The 16,452-nt window shown below is 35.6% G+C and overlaps 1 protein-coding gene across 16 annotated transcripts in view; it reads left to right on the forward strand.

The window, feature by feature from the left end:
• The window catches only part of AGBL3 (AGBL carboxypeptidase 3), a 176,378-nt gene that overhangs the window by 13,626 nt on the left and 146,300 nt on the right, over nucleotides 1–16,452 (forward strand). For 15 of the 16 annotated variants that reach the window (XR_008912309.1, XM_056799726.1, XM_007504354.3 and 12 more), the window contains one exon: nucleotides 14,464–14,614. Coding sequence is in view for 15 of the 16 variants with exons in the window: in XM_056799726.1 (XP_056655704.1) it covers nucleotides 14,464–14,614 (151 nt within the window). In the remaining variant the exon portion in view is untranslated. The remainder of the gene's footprint in view (nucleotides 1–14,463; nucleotides 14,615–16,452) is intronic. The other variant, XM_056799723.1, reaches the window with a different exon arrangement.

Here is a 16,452-nt window from a genome sequence, read left to right on the forward strand (position 1 = left end):
ACAATATAAGTGTGCCTAACTCTTTGTAAGAATCATTCATAGACTTAAACATGTAGCATTAGACTTGGCAGTAATGTGGAAGGTTTTCTAGTCCAATACCTTCATTTTACAAATGAAGAAAATGAGGTCCAGAAAGATGAGTTATGTTGAAAAAAACCAATAACAATAACTTTAGAACACTTAAAGATATATTGCATTTCTAAAATACTTAGAAATCATCTACAACAAATTTTGTCTTCTTATAAACCTACATAAACTTGCAGGAATCAGCTCAATTAAGTTTAATTTAGTCTATCTTGATAGTGCCCTTTCCTTAAAACCTATTTTTTTCCACTTATTTTCACTAGTTTTCATGACCATCAGATGGTTTTCTTGGGCGGACACAAAATTAAATATAACTTAAAATAATTTCTGTGGCATTTCTAGAATGATAGAATTAGAGTTGGAGTAAAACTTACCCCTTATGGAAAAGTATGAATCCTGTCTACAACATTCCCAATAAGCAGTCTTTTAATCCTTCATTAAAGTTTGCCAGTGAAGGGAGTTCACAGTCCTCTAAGATAATCTACTCTATTTTTTAAGACGGCACTTTAGAAAAGTTTTCTTTATATTAAGCTGAAGTCTCTCACCAGTTTTACCTAGCCATTGGTTATATTTCTAACATTTGAGGCAAAGAAAGATATGTCTAATCATATTTGAATTTATTTGAAGAAGTTTATCTACATGACATATGGAAACATCATATGTGAGACATTTATCCATCACGTTTTCTCTTAAAACTCAGGTTTTCCAAGAATCATGAAATCTGTATCACAGGCTCTCATGCTTCGTAAATATGGAAATATGGAGATCCTGGATTTTTTAACTATTAGGGTTTGACAGGATAAGTACTTTTATAATAGATACCTTCCAAGAATTGGTTCATTGTGGATCTTTTATAGCTGTAGTACAAATTAATTTATTCAAGATACAGAAAGCCCAAAGAAGAGAAACTACTGAATAGAGAAGTAGTGAAGAATAACTGATAGGTGGAGCAGTTAGGTATCAAAGTGGCAGTGCCAGTTCTGGAGCTGGGAAGACCTGAGTCCAAATCTGGCCTCAGCCACTTCCTAGCTGTGTACATACCCTGGGCAAGTTACTTAACTCCAATTGCCTAGCCCATGCTACCCATCTGTCTTAGAAATGATGTTAAAAACAGAAAGTAAGAATTTAAAAATAATAATAACTGATAGGTAAGGTGAAAGTAATGGAAGCAATGGCTAAGAATAGAACCTAGTAGAGACTAATGAGTTGAAACGAAGATTAAGGAAAGGGAAGCTCTAAAATAGTGGTAGGAAGGTCTTTTGTAGATAAAAATTCCCATCAAGCAAAAAGAATCACAGATATAAATTATCCCATTTTTAAAATTCTACCTTCTATCCTATGGGCCATTACATTGAAAACTTGGGAAAATATTCAAAGATCACTCAATAAATTAATGGCAGGGTCAGCATTATAAATCATTCTGTCTGTCTTTGTGTCTATGTGTGTCCCTCATTGATAGCTGAAATGATACTATTTTGGAAAAGTCTAAAATCAGATTTTAAGATGTATAATTTAAAACAAATATAAGTGGATCACAAATTTTTATCAATTACTGTTTAGTTTTAAAAAACTATATTTGTATGTATCTGAAAAATAGAAAATAAAATGCATACAAGTTAAAAGTGTACAGAATTATACAAATGAGCTCTTACTCAGTGAAATGGAACATCATAGCCTCTGTATTAACTCTGGCCAGTAGGTTTTCAAATAGTTAAAAGAATAAAGTTAGTTAATGACTCTTCATTTTATTTCTTGAAAAAACAGATTTTTTCCTTCAAATTCATTGTAATAAGACTGACAGTAATGATCATTTTCACTTCATTTGTTATTAGCATTCCGTTCAGGATCAAGGTCTCCCTTACAATCCCTATTGTTTAATCTCTTCTGACAACACCAGGATTTTAAAAGGAATTCTTGGGAAAACTGCTTGTCAGAGATTGAATTCTTAACCAGATGAATATTCTAGACACTCTCTCAGCCCCAGTAATTAGTGTATTGTAATATTTGAGGAAATAGTTCCCAAACTGTGTTCTATAGAACAAAGCAGTCCATGGTTTTTAATGGGAAGGACAAGGAGTATAGGGGGTTGGGATAGGGCATAATAGCCTACAAATATACATACAAGCACATATATGTCCATGTTAATTTTTAACCACCGAGTATTACTCCGGCTACAGCCATATCTGAGAGAGATGCTGGCATCTGCTGCCTCCTTGTGGTTCTAATACCTGTTTAAGTATTAAGTATTAAGTATTAAGGCTGAACGATCCCTGTTTCTTCTATCCACATCCATCAACAGAGCTAACTACTTTGGCTTCAAGCCTCAAGAGCTTTAGAAGAAAAAAAGATTTCTTCCAAGTGGGGCCATTTCCTCCCTCCTTAAGATACAAAATTAGGAAAGTCAGAGATATAGACAGATACCCCAAAGTTCTGTATTTTTTGTCCAATTCTGATGAATACACTCCATAGAAACTCCTCTTCTGCTCTTGTCCTCAAGGAGTTCATTTTCTAATAATCATATTATTATATTACGTAATATAATAATACATAATAAGGGGAATATTATGCAAATAACTGTATATAGAAAATGTATACAGTATAAATAGAAAATAACCTCAGAGGAAAAATAGTAGCAAAGCCCAAGAAAGATCTGCAGGGGGTGGGATTTGAGCTGAGTCTTTGAGTAAACTAGAGAAGCCAGGCATTGGGGGGAAGAGGAAGAATATTCCAAGCATAAGGAACAATCATTGCAAATACAGAGAGATGGGAGATGGAAGATCATGTGAAGAACAGCAAGTAGGCAAGTAAACCAATATAGCTGGATCATAGAAAGAGTGTGAGTGTAAGTCTGAAAAGGTAAGAAGGGCTCAGATTATGAAAGGTTTTAAAAGCTAGAGAGATGATTATATATTTGATCCTGGATGTAACAGGTCATTGTTTCTTATTGAGACCAATAAAAACATGGTCAGACCTGCATTTGATGAAGATCACTGGCAAATGAGTAGACTCTGAAAGGGGAGAGATTCGAGGCAGGGAGTCTAACCAGAAGACTTTTGCAGTAGTCTAATCCATATGTGATGTGGTCTTCAATTAGAGTAATAACTATGTGAGTAGAGAAAAGGAAATGTATATGAGGGACAATGAAATGATAAAAATAATGAGATTTGACAATAGATTGGCTTTCTGAGGTGAGTATGAATGAGTTGAGAGATATAGAAGTAATAAATAGTCTTTACCCTTGAAAAAGTTGTCATTTGCATAGGGTTTTCATTTTCCCTTTTTAAAGTTTCCCAATCCTAGTTAATTTAAGCAAAAGATATTTAATTAGATATGCAACTAGATTTTCATTGAGTCACTTAATTAGAATTAAGTGTTGTTTGGGCACAAAAAAGAAACTTCTTGAGAGCAGAGAATATTTTTGGTTTTGCCTTTGTACTAAAGTTCCTAGCACAAGGCTTTGGACTTAATAGGTTCTTAAATGCTTGTTGAATTGAACTACATTACTTCTTTTAAAAATTACTCTGGAAATTAAGAAGAGAGGTTCTGAAATTCAAGGGACTTGGGCTTTCTAGTTAGATTACATTGCTCCAGAACACCAGAAGAAGGAAAAAAAAAAGCAGCAATTAGGGCATCCTTGAAAGTTACTCAGAAATGTCAAATTCCCTGCCTCCTGGCCTTAAGTGATAAAATTATCTGGGGTAAAAACAGATTAGCATGTAATTGGAAAATGTTTAAACAAAGTAATAAAAATACATTCAACATAAATTATGTTAATTTGAGGTATTCTAAGTCAATTTACTTCCTCTTGGATCCCTTTCTATATGAGTTTGACAATGTTGTATTATATATATCCTTAACAAGTCCATTATTGAAATTTGGTTTCATGTAAATTTTTGTTTTACTACTTTTGCTCTTTATATGAAAATGCTAATTTCATTTAGTCTTCATTAATGTTTTTAAAAAAATAAAATTTAGAGTTCACTATTCACTAATGAAAACCCTAGTGACTTAACAATTTTTAATATGATTTTTAATGCATTTCATAGCTAATTTGAACAGGTAGGTAGTACAACAGATAGAGTGCCAAGCCTGGAATAGGGAAGACTCATCCTGGGGGCAGCTGGGTAGCTCATGTATTGAGAGCCAGGCCTAAAGATGGGAAGTCCTAGGTTCAAATCTGGCCTCAGACACTTTCTAGCTATGTGACCCTGAGCAAGTCACTTGACCTCCATTGCCAATCCCTTACCACACTTATGCCTTGGAACCAATTGGCTCCAAGACGGAAGGTAAGTGTTATTTAAAAAAAAAAATGACATCTTCCTGAGTTCAAATCCAGCCTCAGATACTTCCTAGGCAAGTTGCTTAACTCTATTTACATCTATTCCTCATCTGTAAAATGAGCTGGAGAAAGAAATGGTAATTCACTCCAGTATCTTTATTAAGAAAACCCTGAATGGGGTCATTAAGAGTCAGACATGATTAAAATGAATGAACCAGCAAAATTATCTAACTTGGAATTTCCATGCAGTGTTTATATAAAGCTGGATAAAAATTAAAGAATAAAATGGAGGGAAATGATACAGTCCCTCAAGTTGGGTTGTTTGTTTTTTTTTTCCAAGCTCTCCAAACATGAGAGATCTGAAGAACTGGGCATAGTTACTGAGGAAGATTATATGTGTGTGTATGTGTATATATATATATTATATATGTATATGATACATATACATATATATGATAACAAAAATCTAATAGTGATGATGATGATAAGAAAGGTTGAAGGAATAAAACTTTTAGTAGTATTTAGTTCTTTAAGTATATAGAGATATTCAGAAGATATTGATTAGTCATTTATCTTTTCATGATAATGGGACAAGAATAAAAGCTTAAATAGCAGGAAGAGGGATTTAAATTTGAACGTGAGTAAAAAATTTCTGATAATGAAGTTTATAATATATTAAGATGAGTCCTTCAAGAAGGTAAGTTTTTTGTGATAGTATTAAAAGAAAAATCTTCATTTGGACCTTTATTCTCAATAATGAAACAAACTCAGGTAGAGAAAATGAAAAGTAGTTTCTTATAAAACCAAAAGTTTGTTAATACAACCAGACAACATAATTCAAACCATGCACTGTTTTTATAGAGGTATTTCACAATAAAGGAAAGGCAATCCTTATAGATACCCATTTATAAAAAGAGATGAACATTGTGTCTGAGCTCTTTCCCCCTTGCTGTACAATAGAGAAATGAGATTAGAGATAAGGGGGTTGGGTTGAAAGAGCACATATGGCTATGTGTTAACTATCAGGTAATACAGGAGACAAGGAGATAGAATCAAAGTACATAATGCCTCTCCCCACATCCTAGTTTACTAATACCTGAAAGACTAGAAACAGTGGGGTCACTCAAACTGGCTCATCCCAAACTTTAGTGATTCCCTCCTGTGCTGCTAACCATACTCAAAGGTGCAGTACCACAATTAGACCTATATCAGTCCCCCATTCTCAACTCTGTCTCCCAAACTCTGTTTCCTGTAAACTTGGGAGTTGGCTTGGAGAGCCAGGCTTAGCTGCAAGGGAGGCACTATAAACAGAAACATGAGAAAAGAAAGGGGAAAACCCACAACAGATACTTTAGGCAATGAAAAGTTCTATACTCCAAAATACATCTGTTTTGAACATTGGCAGTTCAATAAAGTCTTTTGGTATTCAAATGGGACAATGCCTACTTTCACCCCACTTTTATCACAAGTTTCCTTCCACAAGGAGTTAAAATCTTCTTTTTTTCATTCTGAATTTTTATAGTTGATCTTTATGCCTAAAACAGAATTTTGTATTTTTTCTTTTACATTTCCCAATGTTTTTTTTTTTAAAAACCCTCACCTTCTGTCTTGGAGTCAATACTGTGTATAATCTCCAAGGAAGAAGAGTGGTAAGGGCTAGGCAATGGGGGTCAAGTGACTTGCCCAGGGTCAAACAGCTGGGAGGTGTCTGAGGCCAGATTTTAACCTAAAATCTCCCATCCCTAGGCCTAGCTCTCAATACACTGAGCTACCCAGCTGCACCCCCCATTGTTTTTTAAATTTATTTATTTATTTAGTCAATTTAGAACATGGTTCTTGGTTACAAGAATCATATTCTTTCCCTCCCTTCCCTCCCCCAACCCTTCCCGTAGTTGACACATAATTCCACTGGGTATTACATATGTCCTTGATCAAAACCTATACCCATGTTGTTGATGTTTGCACTAGGATGTTCATTTAGAGTCTACATCCCCAATCAATCCCCTAACCCCTCGACCCATGTAATCAAGCAGTTGTTTTTCTTCTGTGTTTCTACTCCCACAGTTTTTCTTCTGAATGTGGATAGTGTTCTTTCTCATAGATCCCTCTGAGTTGTTCAGGATCAATGCATTGCCACTAATAGAGAAATCCATTACATTCGATTGTGCCACAGTGTATCAGTCTTTGTGTATAAGGTTCTCCTGGTTCTGTTCTTTTCACTCTGCATCAATTCCTGGAGGGCATTCCAGTTCACATGGAATTCCTCCAGTTTATTATTCCTTTGAGCACAATAGTATTCCATCACCAACATGTACCACAATTCGTTCAGCCATTCCCCAATTGAAGGGCATCCCCTCATTTTCCAATTTTTTGACACCACAAACTACGTGGCTATGAATATTCTTGTACAAGTCTTTTTCCTTCTTATCTCTGTGGGGTACACCCAGCAGTGCTATGACTGAATAAAAGGGCAGACAGCGTTTTAGTGCCCTTTGGGCATAGTTCCAAATTGCCCCCCCAGAATGGTTGGATCAATTCACAACTCCACCAGCAATGCATTAATGTCCCGACTTTGCCACATCCCCTCCAGCATTCATTACTTTCCATAGCTGTCATGTTAACCAATCTGCTAGGTGTGAGGTGATATCTCAGAGTTGTTTTGATTTGCATCTCTCTGATTATGAGATTTAGAACACTTTTTCATGTGCTTATTAATAGTTTTGATTTCTTTAACTGAAAATTGCCTGTTCATGTCCCTTGCCCCTTTATCAATTGGAGAATGGCTTGATTTTTTGTACAATTGATTTAGCTCTTTATAAGAGTAATTAGACCTTTGTCAGAGGTTTTTATCATGAAAATTGTTTCCCCATTTGTTACTTCCCTTCTAATTTTGGTTACATTGGTTTTGTTTGTACAAAATCTTTTTAATTTGATGTAATCAAAATAATTTATTTTACATTTTGTGATTTTTTTTTTAACATTTGCTTGGTTTTAAAATCTTTCCCATCCCAAAGGTCTGACATATATACTATTCTATGTTCACTTAATTTACTTATAGTTTCCTTCTTTATATTCAAGTCATTCACCCATTCTGAGTTTATGTTGGGGTAGGGTGTGAGATGGTCATCCAAACCTAATCTCTCCCATACTGTCTTCCAATTTTCCCAGCAGTTTTTATCAAATAGTGGATTTTGGTCCCAAAAGCTGGGATCTTTGGGCTGATCATAGATTGTCTTGCTGAGGTCACTTACCCCAAGTCTGTTCCAGTGATCCTCCTTTCTGTCTCTTAGCCAGTACCAAATTATTTTGATGACCACTGCTTTATAGTATAGTTTGAGATCTGGGACTGCAAGTCTTCCTTCCTTTGCATTTTTTTTTCATGATTTTCCCTGAATATTCTCAATCTTTTGTTCTTCCAAATGAACTTTGTTATGTTTTTTTCCTAATTCAGTAAAAAAGTTTTTTGGTAGTTCAATGGGTATGGAACTGAATAAGTAAATTAATTTGGGTAGGATTGGCATTTTTATTATGTTAGCTCATCCTACCCATGAGCAATCAATGTTTTTCCAATTGTTTAATCTGGTTTTAATTGTGTGGAGAATGTTTTATAGTTGTGTTCATATAGTTCCTGTGTTTGTCTCAGCAGATAGATTCCTAAGTATTTTATATTGTCTAGGGTGATTTTAAATGGAATTTCTCTTTCTAATTCTTGCAACTGAGATGTGTTGGAGATATATAGAAATGCTCATGACTTATGTGGGTTTATTTTGTATCCTGCAACTTTGCTATAGTTGTTTATTATTTCAACTAGCTTTTTGGTTGATTCTCTAGGATTCTTTAAGTAGACCATCATATCATCCGCGAAAAGTGATAGCTTGTTCTCCTCATTGCAAATTTTAATGCCTTCAATTTCTTTTTTCTACTCTAATTGCTACTGCTAGTGTTTTTAGTACAATGTTAAATAATAGAGGTGATAATGGGCATCTCTGTTTGACTCCTGATCTTATTGGGAATGCATCTAGTTTATCCCCATTGCAGATGATGTTGGCTGATGGTTTTAGATAAATACTGTTTATTATTTTTAAGAAAGGACCTTCTATTCCTATACTTTCTAGTGTTTTCAGTAGGAATGAATGTTGTATTTTGTCAAAGGCTTTTTCTGCATCTACTGAGATAATCATGTCATTTTTGTTGGTTTGCTTGTTGATATGGTCATGTGGATGGTTTTCCTAATATTGAACCATCCTTGCATTCCTGGTATAAATTCCACCTGATAATAATGGATAACCCTGGTGATGACTTGCTGGAGTCTTTTTGCTAGTATTCTATTTAAGATTTTTGCATCTATGTTCATTAAGGAGATTGGTGTATAGTTTTCTTTCTCTGTTTTTAACCTGCCTGGCTTTGGAATCAGTACCATATTTGTGTCATAAAAGGAATTTGGTAGAACTCCCTCTTTGCTTATTATGTCAAATAGTTTGTATGATATTGGGGTTAATTGTTCTTTGAATGTTTGATAGAATTCACTTGAAAATCCATCAGGCCTTGGAGATTTTTCCTTAGGGAGTTCTTTGATGGCTTGTTCAATTTCTTTTTCTGATATGGGATTATTTAAGAATTCTATTTCTTCCTCTGTTAGTCTAGGCAATTTATATTTTTCTAAATATTCATCCATATCACCTAGATTTCCATATTGTTGCCATATAATTGGGCAAAATAATTTTTACTGATTGCCTTGATTTCCTCTTCATTGGAGGTGAGGTCTCCCTTTTCATCTATGATACTGTTAATTTGGTTTTCATGTTTCCTGTTTTTAATTAAACTGACCAGTTCTTTGTCTATTTTATTTGTTTTTTCAAAATACCAGCTTCCAGTCTTATTTATTAGTTCAATAGTTCTTTCATTTTCAATTTTCCTAATTTCTCCCTTAATTTTTAGGATCTCTAATTTAGTTTTCATCTGGGGATTTTTGATTTGTTTGCTTTCAAGTTTTTTGATTTGCATGTCCAATTCATTGACCTCTGCCCTCCCTAATTTGTTAATATATGAACTCAAGGATATAATTTTACCCCTGAGTACTGCTTTGTGTAACCACCAAAATGTGGTTTGCCAAGACTGTGAATTGCCAAAATTGTAAAGATTTTGGCCAAACTGTAAAGGATAATTTTTAGTGTTTTGACTTAAAATCTAAAATAAGTGGTTGCCATGGGAAGTTCCCAACTTTGAAAATACCCAAGTCAACTGGGTTTTATGGAGATTTTCATTAATATAAATGAAGGAATTAAGAGAAGGAGAGAGAGAAAAAAAAAGATAAAATAGTAGAAAGGGCCTAGGCCAAAATGGCCTAGGCCTGAGCCTAAGGGAGAACGAGTCAGTCTTTATCACTCACCACAAGATTGTCTCAAGCAAGCTCCAGTCCTCCACTGAACTCCTGAACTCCAGAGTTCAGAGTACCTTCGGAGTTCAGAACTCCTGAGTTCAGAGTACCAACTGAATTCAACTGACCTCCTTTTAAAGAGAATTTTCTCTTATGTCACCTCCCCTAAATTTTCACATCTATCATAGTAGATGCTTTTTTCTCAGGACTACCCATTCTTAGTTCACATCTTCTTTTGTTCTCACCTTCTCTGGTTAGGCTAAAACTTCACATCTCTTTTGTTAAGCTTGCCTTTTGTAAGTTGCTTGACCTTTTAGTGATTAATTTAACCTTTATAGGTACTTAGCACCTTTTTGTATTAGATCTAAAAATAGACCACCTAGCTTAAGGTTCTAGCTTTACTATAAGTATGAGTTAGGGACTTTTCATTGTTCAATCAGGAGTTTGCAACTATCTTCCCCTAAGGTACTGTCTGAGCAGGGTGGAATAATTTTAAAAATTCCCAATACATTCCTGATCAAGTATCTCCATTGTTACAATAAGGGAATAGCTAAACCAAATCTTCTAAAGTACAGTCTGAATAAATTTTAAGATTCACAATCCCCCCTGATGATCATTGGGAGACTCGTCTCCCCATTGATCATTTAACATCATCATCTTGTAGTCCTAAACACACTTCTAACTACACATATATATATATATATATATATATATATATATATAATATTCAATTTCATAAGAGGAAATTATAGTAGTTAGGGAGGAAAAGAAAAGAAAGAAAGCAAAACCAATGTTTTGCTAGGTGCATTGACAGAAAGCCAAATTAGGGGCAATCCCCTTGGCATAAAAGTGTACATTTACAAATAAATGTTCAATAAAACTTCAGTTCAATCAACTACACCAAAGTTCATTCTGGATCTTCTTGATGTAGTGTGGGTTTTCTGGCATCTTTCTGCAACAGTTCATTCTCTGGATTTATCCCTTGGTGCCATCTTTGATTCCCCCCTCCCTTTTTCTTTTTTTTTTCATATCATCTTATATAGTCCTTATTACCCCCAATCTCTTCCTGTGAATGATTCCTCTAATTACTATAATATTGAATATAATTTTTGAGAGTTGCAAATAACATTTTCCCCATATACTAATATAAATAATTTGATCTTATTAAAGCCCTTAAAGAAGAAAGTTTGAATAAAAAAACATTTTTCCCATTTCCTATCTCTTTCTTATTTACCTTTTCATGTTTCTCTTGATCTTTGTGTTTGGATATCAAACTTTCCACTTAGTTCTGGTCTTTTCTTTACTTGGAATATCTTGGAAATACTTGGAAATCTTCTATTTTGTTGAATGTCCATACTTTCTCCTGGAAGTATATGGTCAGTTTTGATGGATAGGTGATCCTTGGTTGAAGACCCAATTCTCTTGCATTTCTGAATATCATATTGCAAGCATTGTGGTCCTTTAGTGTGGAAGATGCCAGATCTTGTGTAATCCTAATTGGTGCTCCTTGATATCTGAATTTTCTCTTTTTGGCTTCTTGTAAAATTTTATCCTTAGCTTGAAAGCTCTTGAATTTGGCAATTACATTCCTGGGAGTTGTCTTTTGAGGATTTAGAGTAGAGGATGCTCTATGAACTCTTTCAATGTCTATTTCCCCCCTTGTTCGAGAACATCAGGGCAGTTTTCTTGGATAATTTCTTGTAGTATGATGTCAAGATTTCTGTTTATTTCTGGGTTTTCAGGTAGACCAATGATTCTCAAATTGTTTCTCCGTGCTCTGTTTTCCTGATCCATCATCTTTTCAGTGAGATATTTTATGTTTTCTTCTATTTTGTCAGTCTTTTGACTTTGCTTTGTTAATTCTTGCTGTTTTGCAAGATCATTGATTTCCAGTTGCCTAATTCTGGTCTTTAAGAACTGGTTTTCCTTTTCAGTTTGGTCTATCCTGCTTTTCATGGCTTCCAGCTGTTTTTCCAATTGGGAGTTCTTGTCCTTTAAACTGTTATTTTCTTTTTGAACTATTTCCCACTTTTCTTGAAAGAAGGCTTCCATCTTTTTGATAAGTTCCAACTTAAATTCGAGAGCTTGTGGATAATTTCCATATCTTTTGGAAGATGTTGGTCCATTTATCTGTATTCCTCTTCTATTTCCTCTGTAGCCTGGGTTTTTCTTCCATAAAAATTATTCAAGGTCAACCCCTTCTTCTTGTTTTTCTCAGTGTTGGGAAGTTGTTGTTCCTGGGCACTGTTTGCCATTACTGTAGTGGTTTTTCCTTCCTTTTCCAGTTAGAAATCTGAGTGAGATGGGCAGGATCTCTGTGTATGTAGCTAAGGAGCAAGGATTTTGGCTGAGGCCAGCTCTCGAGTCTCTGCAGCTTCCACTATTTGCTGTCTTTCTCTGTGCTGTCTTCCTGCCGGCACACATGGTCTGTGCTCCTTAGCCTGCTGGGGCCTCAGGTCTAACTGCTCTCAGGGGTAGGTCCTCAGTGGTCTCAGTCAGTTACCAAGGACCCAGAGGTGCCCCTCACCCACTCCAGAGGTGCCTCTCGCTCACTCACTGATTTTTGCACCCACTGGCTCTGACTCTGGCTCCATAGGTGGGTGGGGGAGGGTGGATCAGCTCGAGATGTGGTGGAAGCTTTTTCACCCCCTTATCTTGTGGAAATGCTCAAAGCCCACGTACCTTCAATGCTGCACCCTACTGTAGGGTCCCTTTGTTCATATGAATTTGGGTTTTTTTGGCTTTTTCAGGTAATCTGTATCAGTAGGTGGTGAGGAGAGGAAGAGTCCTGTGTCTAAACTGCCACCATGTTTACCAGGGAGTCCAAAATAGCTGTTTTCTAATTAGTGAAAGTATTTTTATAATTATAAACTTTATATTGTTTGACATTATAGTTATATTACAGCACAGAATCACGTGGGCTAAGTGATCCTAAAGCCCATAAAATCATGTAGGCTAAGTCAGACATGTTTGCACTTTTCCACTGTTCTGATCTGTGTTAACTCTGTGTCAGGCAGATGATGCTTGGAGCTTTTGACTAGTTGGAACTCTTGACCTGCTTCAGAGTTCTTGAGTCATTCTCCTTTCCTAGGTAGCTGATTTAGTTTGTGCACCAAATAAACTCCCCTTACCTGAGCCTTACCTAAGCCAGGTATTGATAAGTGTCCTTGAGAATTTGTCCATTATGCCTGGGTCTGATTAGGAAAGTCCCTGCCTACCTTTGGCACCAGTTACCCATTCTCAACCAAACCCTTTCTTAGAGTACATAATTTGGGCATCCAAATCCCAACTTTGAGCATGTTTTCTCCTTGAGGTGACTCTTTCCCTCTCATGCTGCTTGAATTTATTGCCTTCAGTGGGACAAGCCTCCCTCAGTTTGTATTACCATGTATTGTGTGTTTATATGCTTTTATTTATTTGTTATGTTTCATGATAATAATGCTCTTATTTATATCAGTCTCCTGAGTACCAATTACCTAGAAATTCTGGAATCCAGGTCTTTACTTTAACTTGAGCAGTGATGCCACATAAAGCAAGTGATACTGTTTAACATATTTTTGACAATTTCTTTAATATCTGGCTTAAGAGAAGAGAGAAGCATTCTCATACCTATTTCTGCATGCAATTCATGCAATATGTTGTCTTGATTTAAGTAGGCAAAGAATCTGGCCTTACACAGATATATAATTGGAAAAAGGAAGAGTATTTTAGGCAAATAGCATCTTCATATTATTTTGAAAATAGTTTTTAACTTTGTAGATGCCCTGAAACACTCTTGAGGAATATCCTCTCAGCATTTAAGGGTGTTTGAACCATACTTTCAGAGCTACTACTGTAAAGAAACCTCCACTAGCATCTACTTGAGATTCTATTTCTAATCATGTTTTGTTTGACATTTGTATAATGAGTTTGATAAAGATATCAATAACCTAATTACCAATTTGAGCATAAACATGAAGCTTGGAAGGATAGATAATATGCTAGATTATGGAATAAGGATCCCGGATTTCCTGCATGTAGACTCTAAAAATAAAATGTACAGGTACAGAATTTAAATTGACCACAGTCCTCATGAATAAAGACTTAGAAGGCTGATTTGAGTGTCTTTAGAATGAGTCAACTATTAGACAGTTAACAAAATTGCTAATTCAATCTTGAGTTTCATTAGTAAAAATATAATTTCCACAATTAGGTAGGTAGTTATTCAAGTAAGACAACCACATCTGGAATATTATGTTCATTTCTGGGTACCACATTTTTAGAAAGAAAGAGACATTGCTGAGTAGGAGTGTATTCAAAGGAGAACATAATTAGACTGAAAATATAAATCATAAGAGGACTAGTTGTCCTTTGTTTTAAGGATGAAGAATGAATATAAATATCTTAAAGGGTCCATTTTAAAGACATATAATTTTCTTATTTTAATAGCATTAACTTCTGGCCTGAGTGCACATTTGCTTAAACATAAAAGAGAATAAACAGCTCTTTAATGGAAATGAGACAATTATTATTGTTTATCTTGTAACAGGAGTTGTCAGAAGGTGAAATGTTGAGTCCTTATAATGTTTTACTGTTTGGTCTTCTTTTGTTCCATCTTAAAAAATGTGAATTGCATAGATATTCAGTGAAAGTACACAATTTCTACCACAAGTCTCAAATTATATTCATAATAATATGTGCCATTACAGACTCTGATATCCATTTGTTCTGCTTCCTTTACCAGCTTATAAAGACCGCTGTTTCATGTATTCTCGAATAGGAGGTATCAGATCTCTTCAGAAGGCCTCAGAAATTCTACCTCTGGAGGACTGGGAGAACACTTTGATATTTGAAGCCAGGTTTGAGAGTGGTAATCTGCAAAAAGTGGTCAAAGTGTAGGTTTTAAAATTCTTTTAATATGAGGATGTAGGACATCAGCTAGCTTTTGGATTCTTCTTTGAATAGTAGGATCTTCAGTGACTAATATAATAATCTGCACATGTTAAAATCAAAGTTCTCTAAGAGGATTTTGAGTCAGTCAGTAAATAAACATTTATTAAGCAAGTTATATTGAGAAAAGTAAAAGACATTTCCTGCCCTCAAGGAGCTCCCAGTCTAATGGGGAGACAACATACAAACAATTGTGTACAAATAAGCTATATTCAGGATAAATTGGAAGTGATCAACAGAAACAATGCATTATAATTAAGAGGGACTAGGAAAGACTTCCAGTAGAAAATGGGATTTTAGCTGGTACTTGAAAGAAACTGGGGAAGCCAGGTAGTAAAGAGAAGAGGCAGAGAGCATTCTAGGCATGGAGTGCAACCATTAAAAAAAATATATCTAGAGACTGTAAGTAGTGTCTTGTTCAAAGGATAGCAAAGATGTCAGTATTGCTGGAACCCCAGAGTATATTTGTAAAGTGTAGGAAGACCTGCTTTGTAGAAAGGTCACTTTGACTGATAGAGAGTGGACTAAGTAGGGGGTTGACTGGAATGAAGGGAACCTTGTAGGAAAGAGATCAACCACCAAGTCCTTTCAGTAGTCCAGATAATAGATGAAGGGTGGTGGCAGTGTCAGAGGACAGAAGGAAGCCTATATAAAAATGTTACAAAGGTAAACTGTACTCATCTTGACAAGAAATTGAAATGGGAGTAGGGGGAAAAAACAGGCATTGAAGATGACATCTGAGTTGCAAGATAACTTGGATGATGCTGGTGTTCTCAAGAGTAATAAGGTGAGTTAGGAAATTGGGAGGGTTTGGGGAGACAGCTGATGAGTTAGTCTATTTTGGACATGTTGAATTTTAAATACCTAGAGTACATTCATCTTGAGGTGTCCAATAGACATCTGGAGACACAAAATTGAAAGTCAACAGAGAGAGATTATGGCTGGACAGATAGATTTGAGTCATCAGCATGGAGTTAATAATGAATCCAAAAAAAGCAATATTAATGGATAATAGAAGAAAACCTGGGATAGAGCCTCCTGGGACAACCATGCTTAGTAGGCATGATTTGGAAGAAGATCCAACAAAGTTGACTCAGAAGGAATGATCAGGTAGGGAGGAGGGGAACCAGGAGAGAGCAATATCACAAAAACCTAGAGAGAAGAGAGTATCCAGGAGAAGAGGGTGATTAACAGTGTCAAGTCTGTAGAGAGGTCAAGGATGAATATTGGGGTTGGGGTAGCACTTAAACGTGGCAATTAAGAAATCATTAGTAACTTTGGAAATAGTAGTTTGGGTTGAAAGATGAGACTGGTAGCCAAACTGTAGAGTTAAGAAGAGAAAAGGAAGGGAAGGAAATCTATTATAGGCAGCATTTTCAAGGCGTTTAACCACAAAAGGGAGGAACAATATAGGATAATAGCTAGCAGAGACAGAGAGTTCAAGTCAGGATTTTTTGAGGAGGAGGAGATGGCATGGTTGTATGCAGTTGGAAAGCAGTCAGTAGACAGAGGAAAGAATGAAGATTAGTGGAAGGTTGGTGATAAATCCTCTGGAGGACGACAGTCTTCTGGAGATCAAATTGAATGGTATCACTTTTTCATGGAGAGGGATTTGCCTTGGCAAGGAGAAGGGTCATGTCTTCATGTGAAGTGGGGATGAAAGATATAATGTCAGAAGAAATCTGAGTGATGTGAAATGAAGAAGGCAGAAGGAGCTTTGAACAAATGGTCTCAGTCTTTTCAGTAAAATCTGAGTGTTCTCAGCTAAAAGAGTGTGAGAAGA

Source organism: Monodelphis domestica, chromosome 5, assembly GCF_027887165.1.
Source record: "Monodelphis domestica isolate mMonDom1 chromosome 5, mMonDom1.pri, whole genome shotgun sequence".
In the NCBI taxonomy this organism is placed as follows: domain Eukaryota; kingdom Metazoa; phylum Chordata; class Mammalia; order Didelphimorphia; family Didelphidae; genus Monodelphis; species Monodelphis domestica.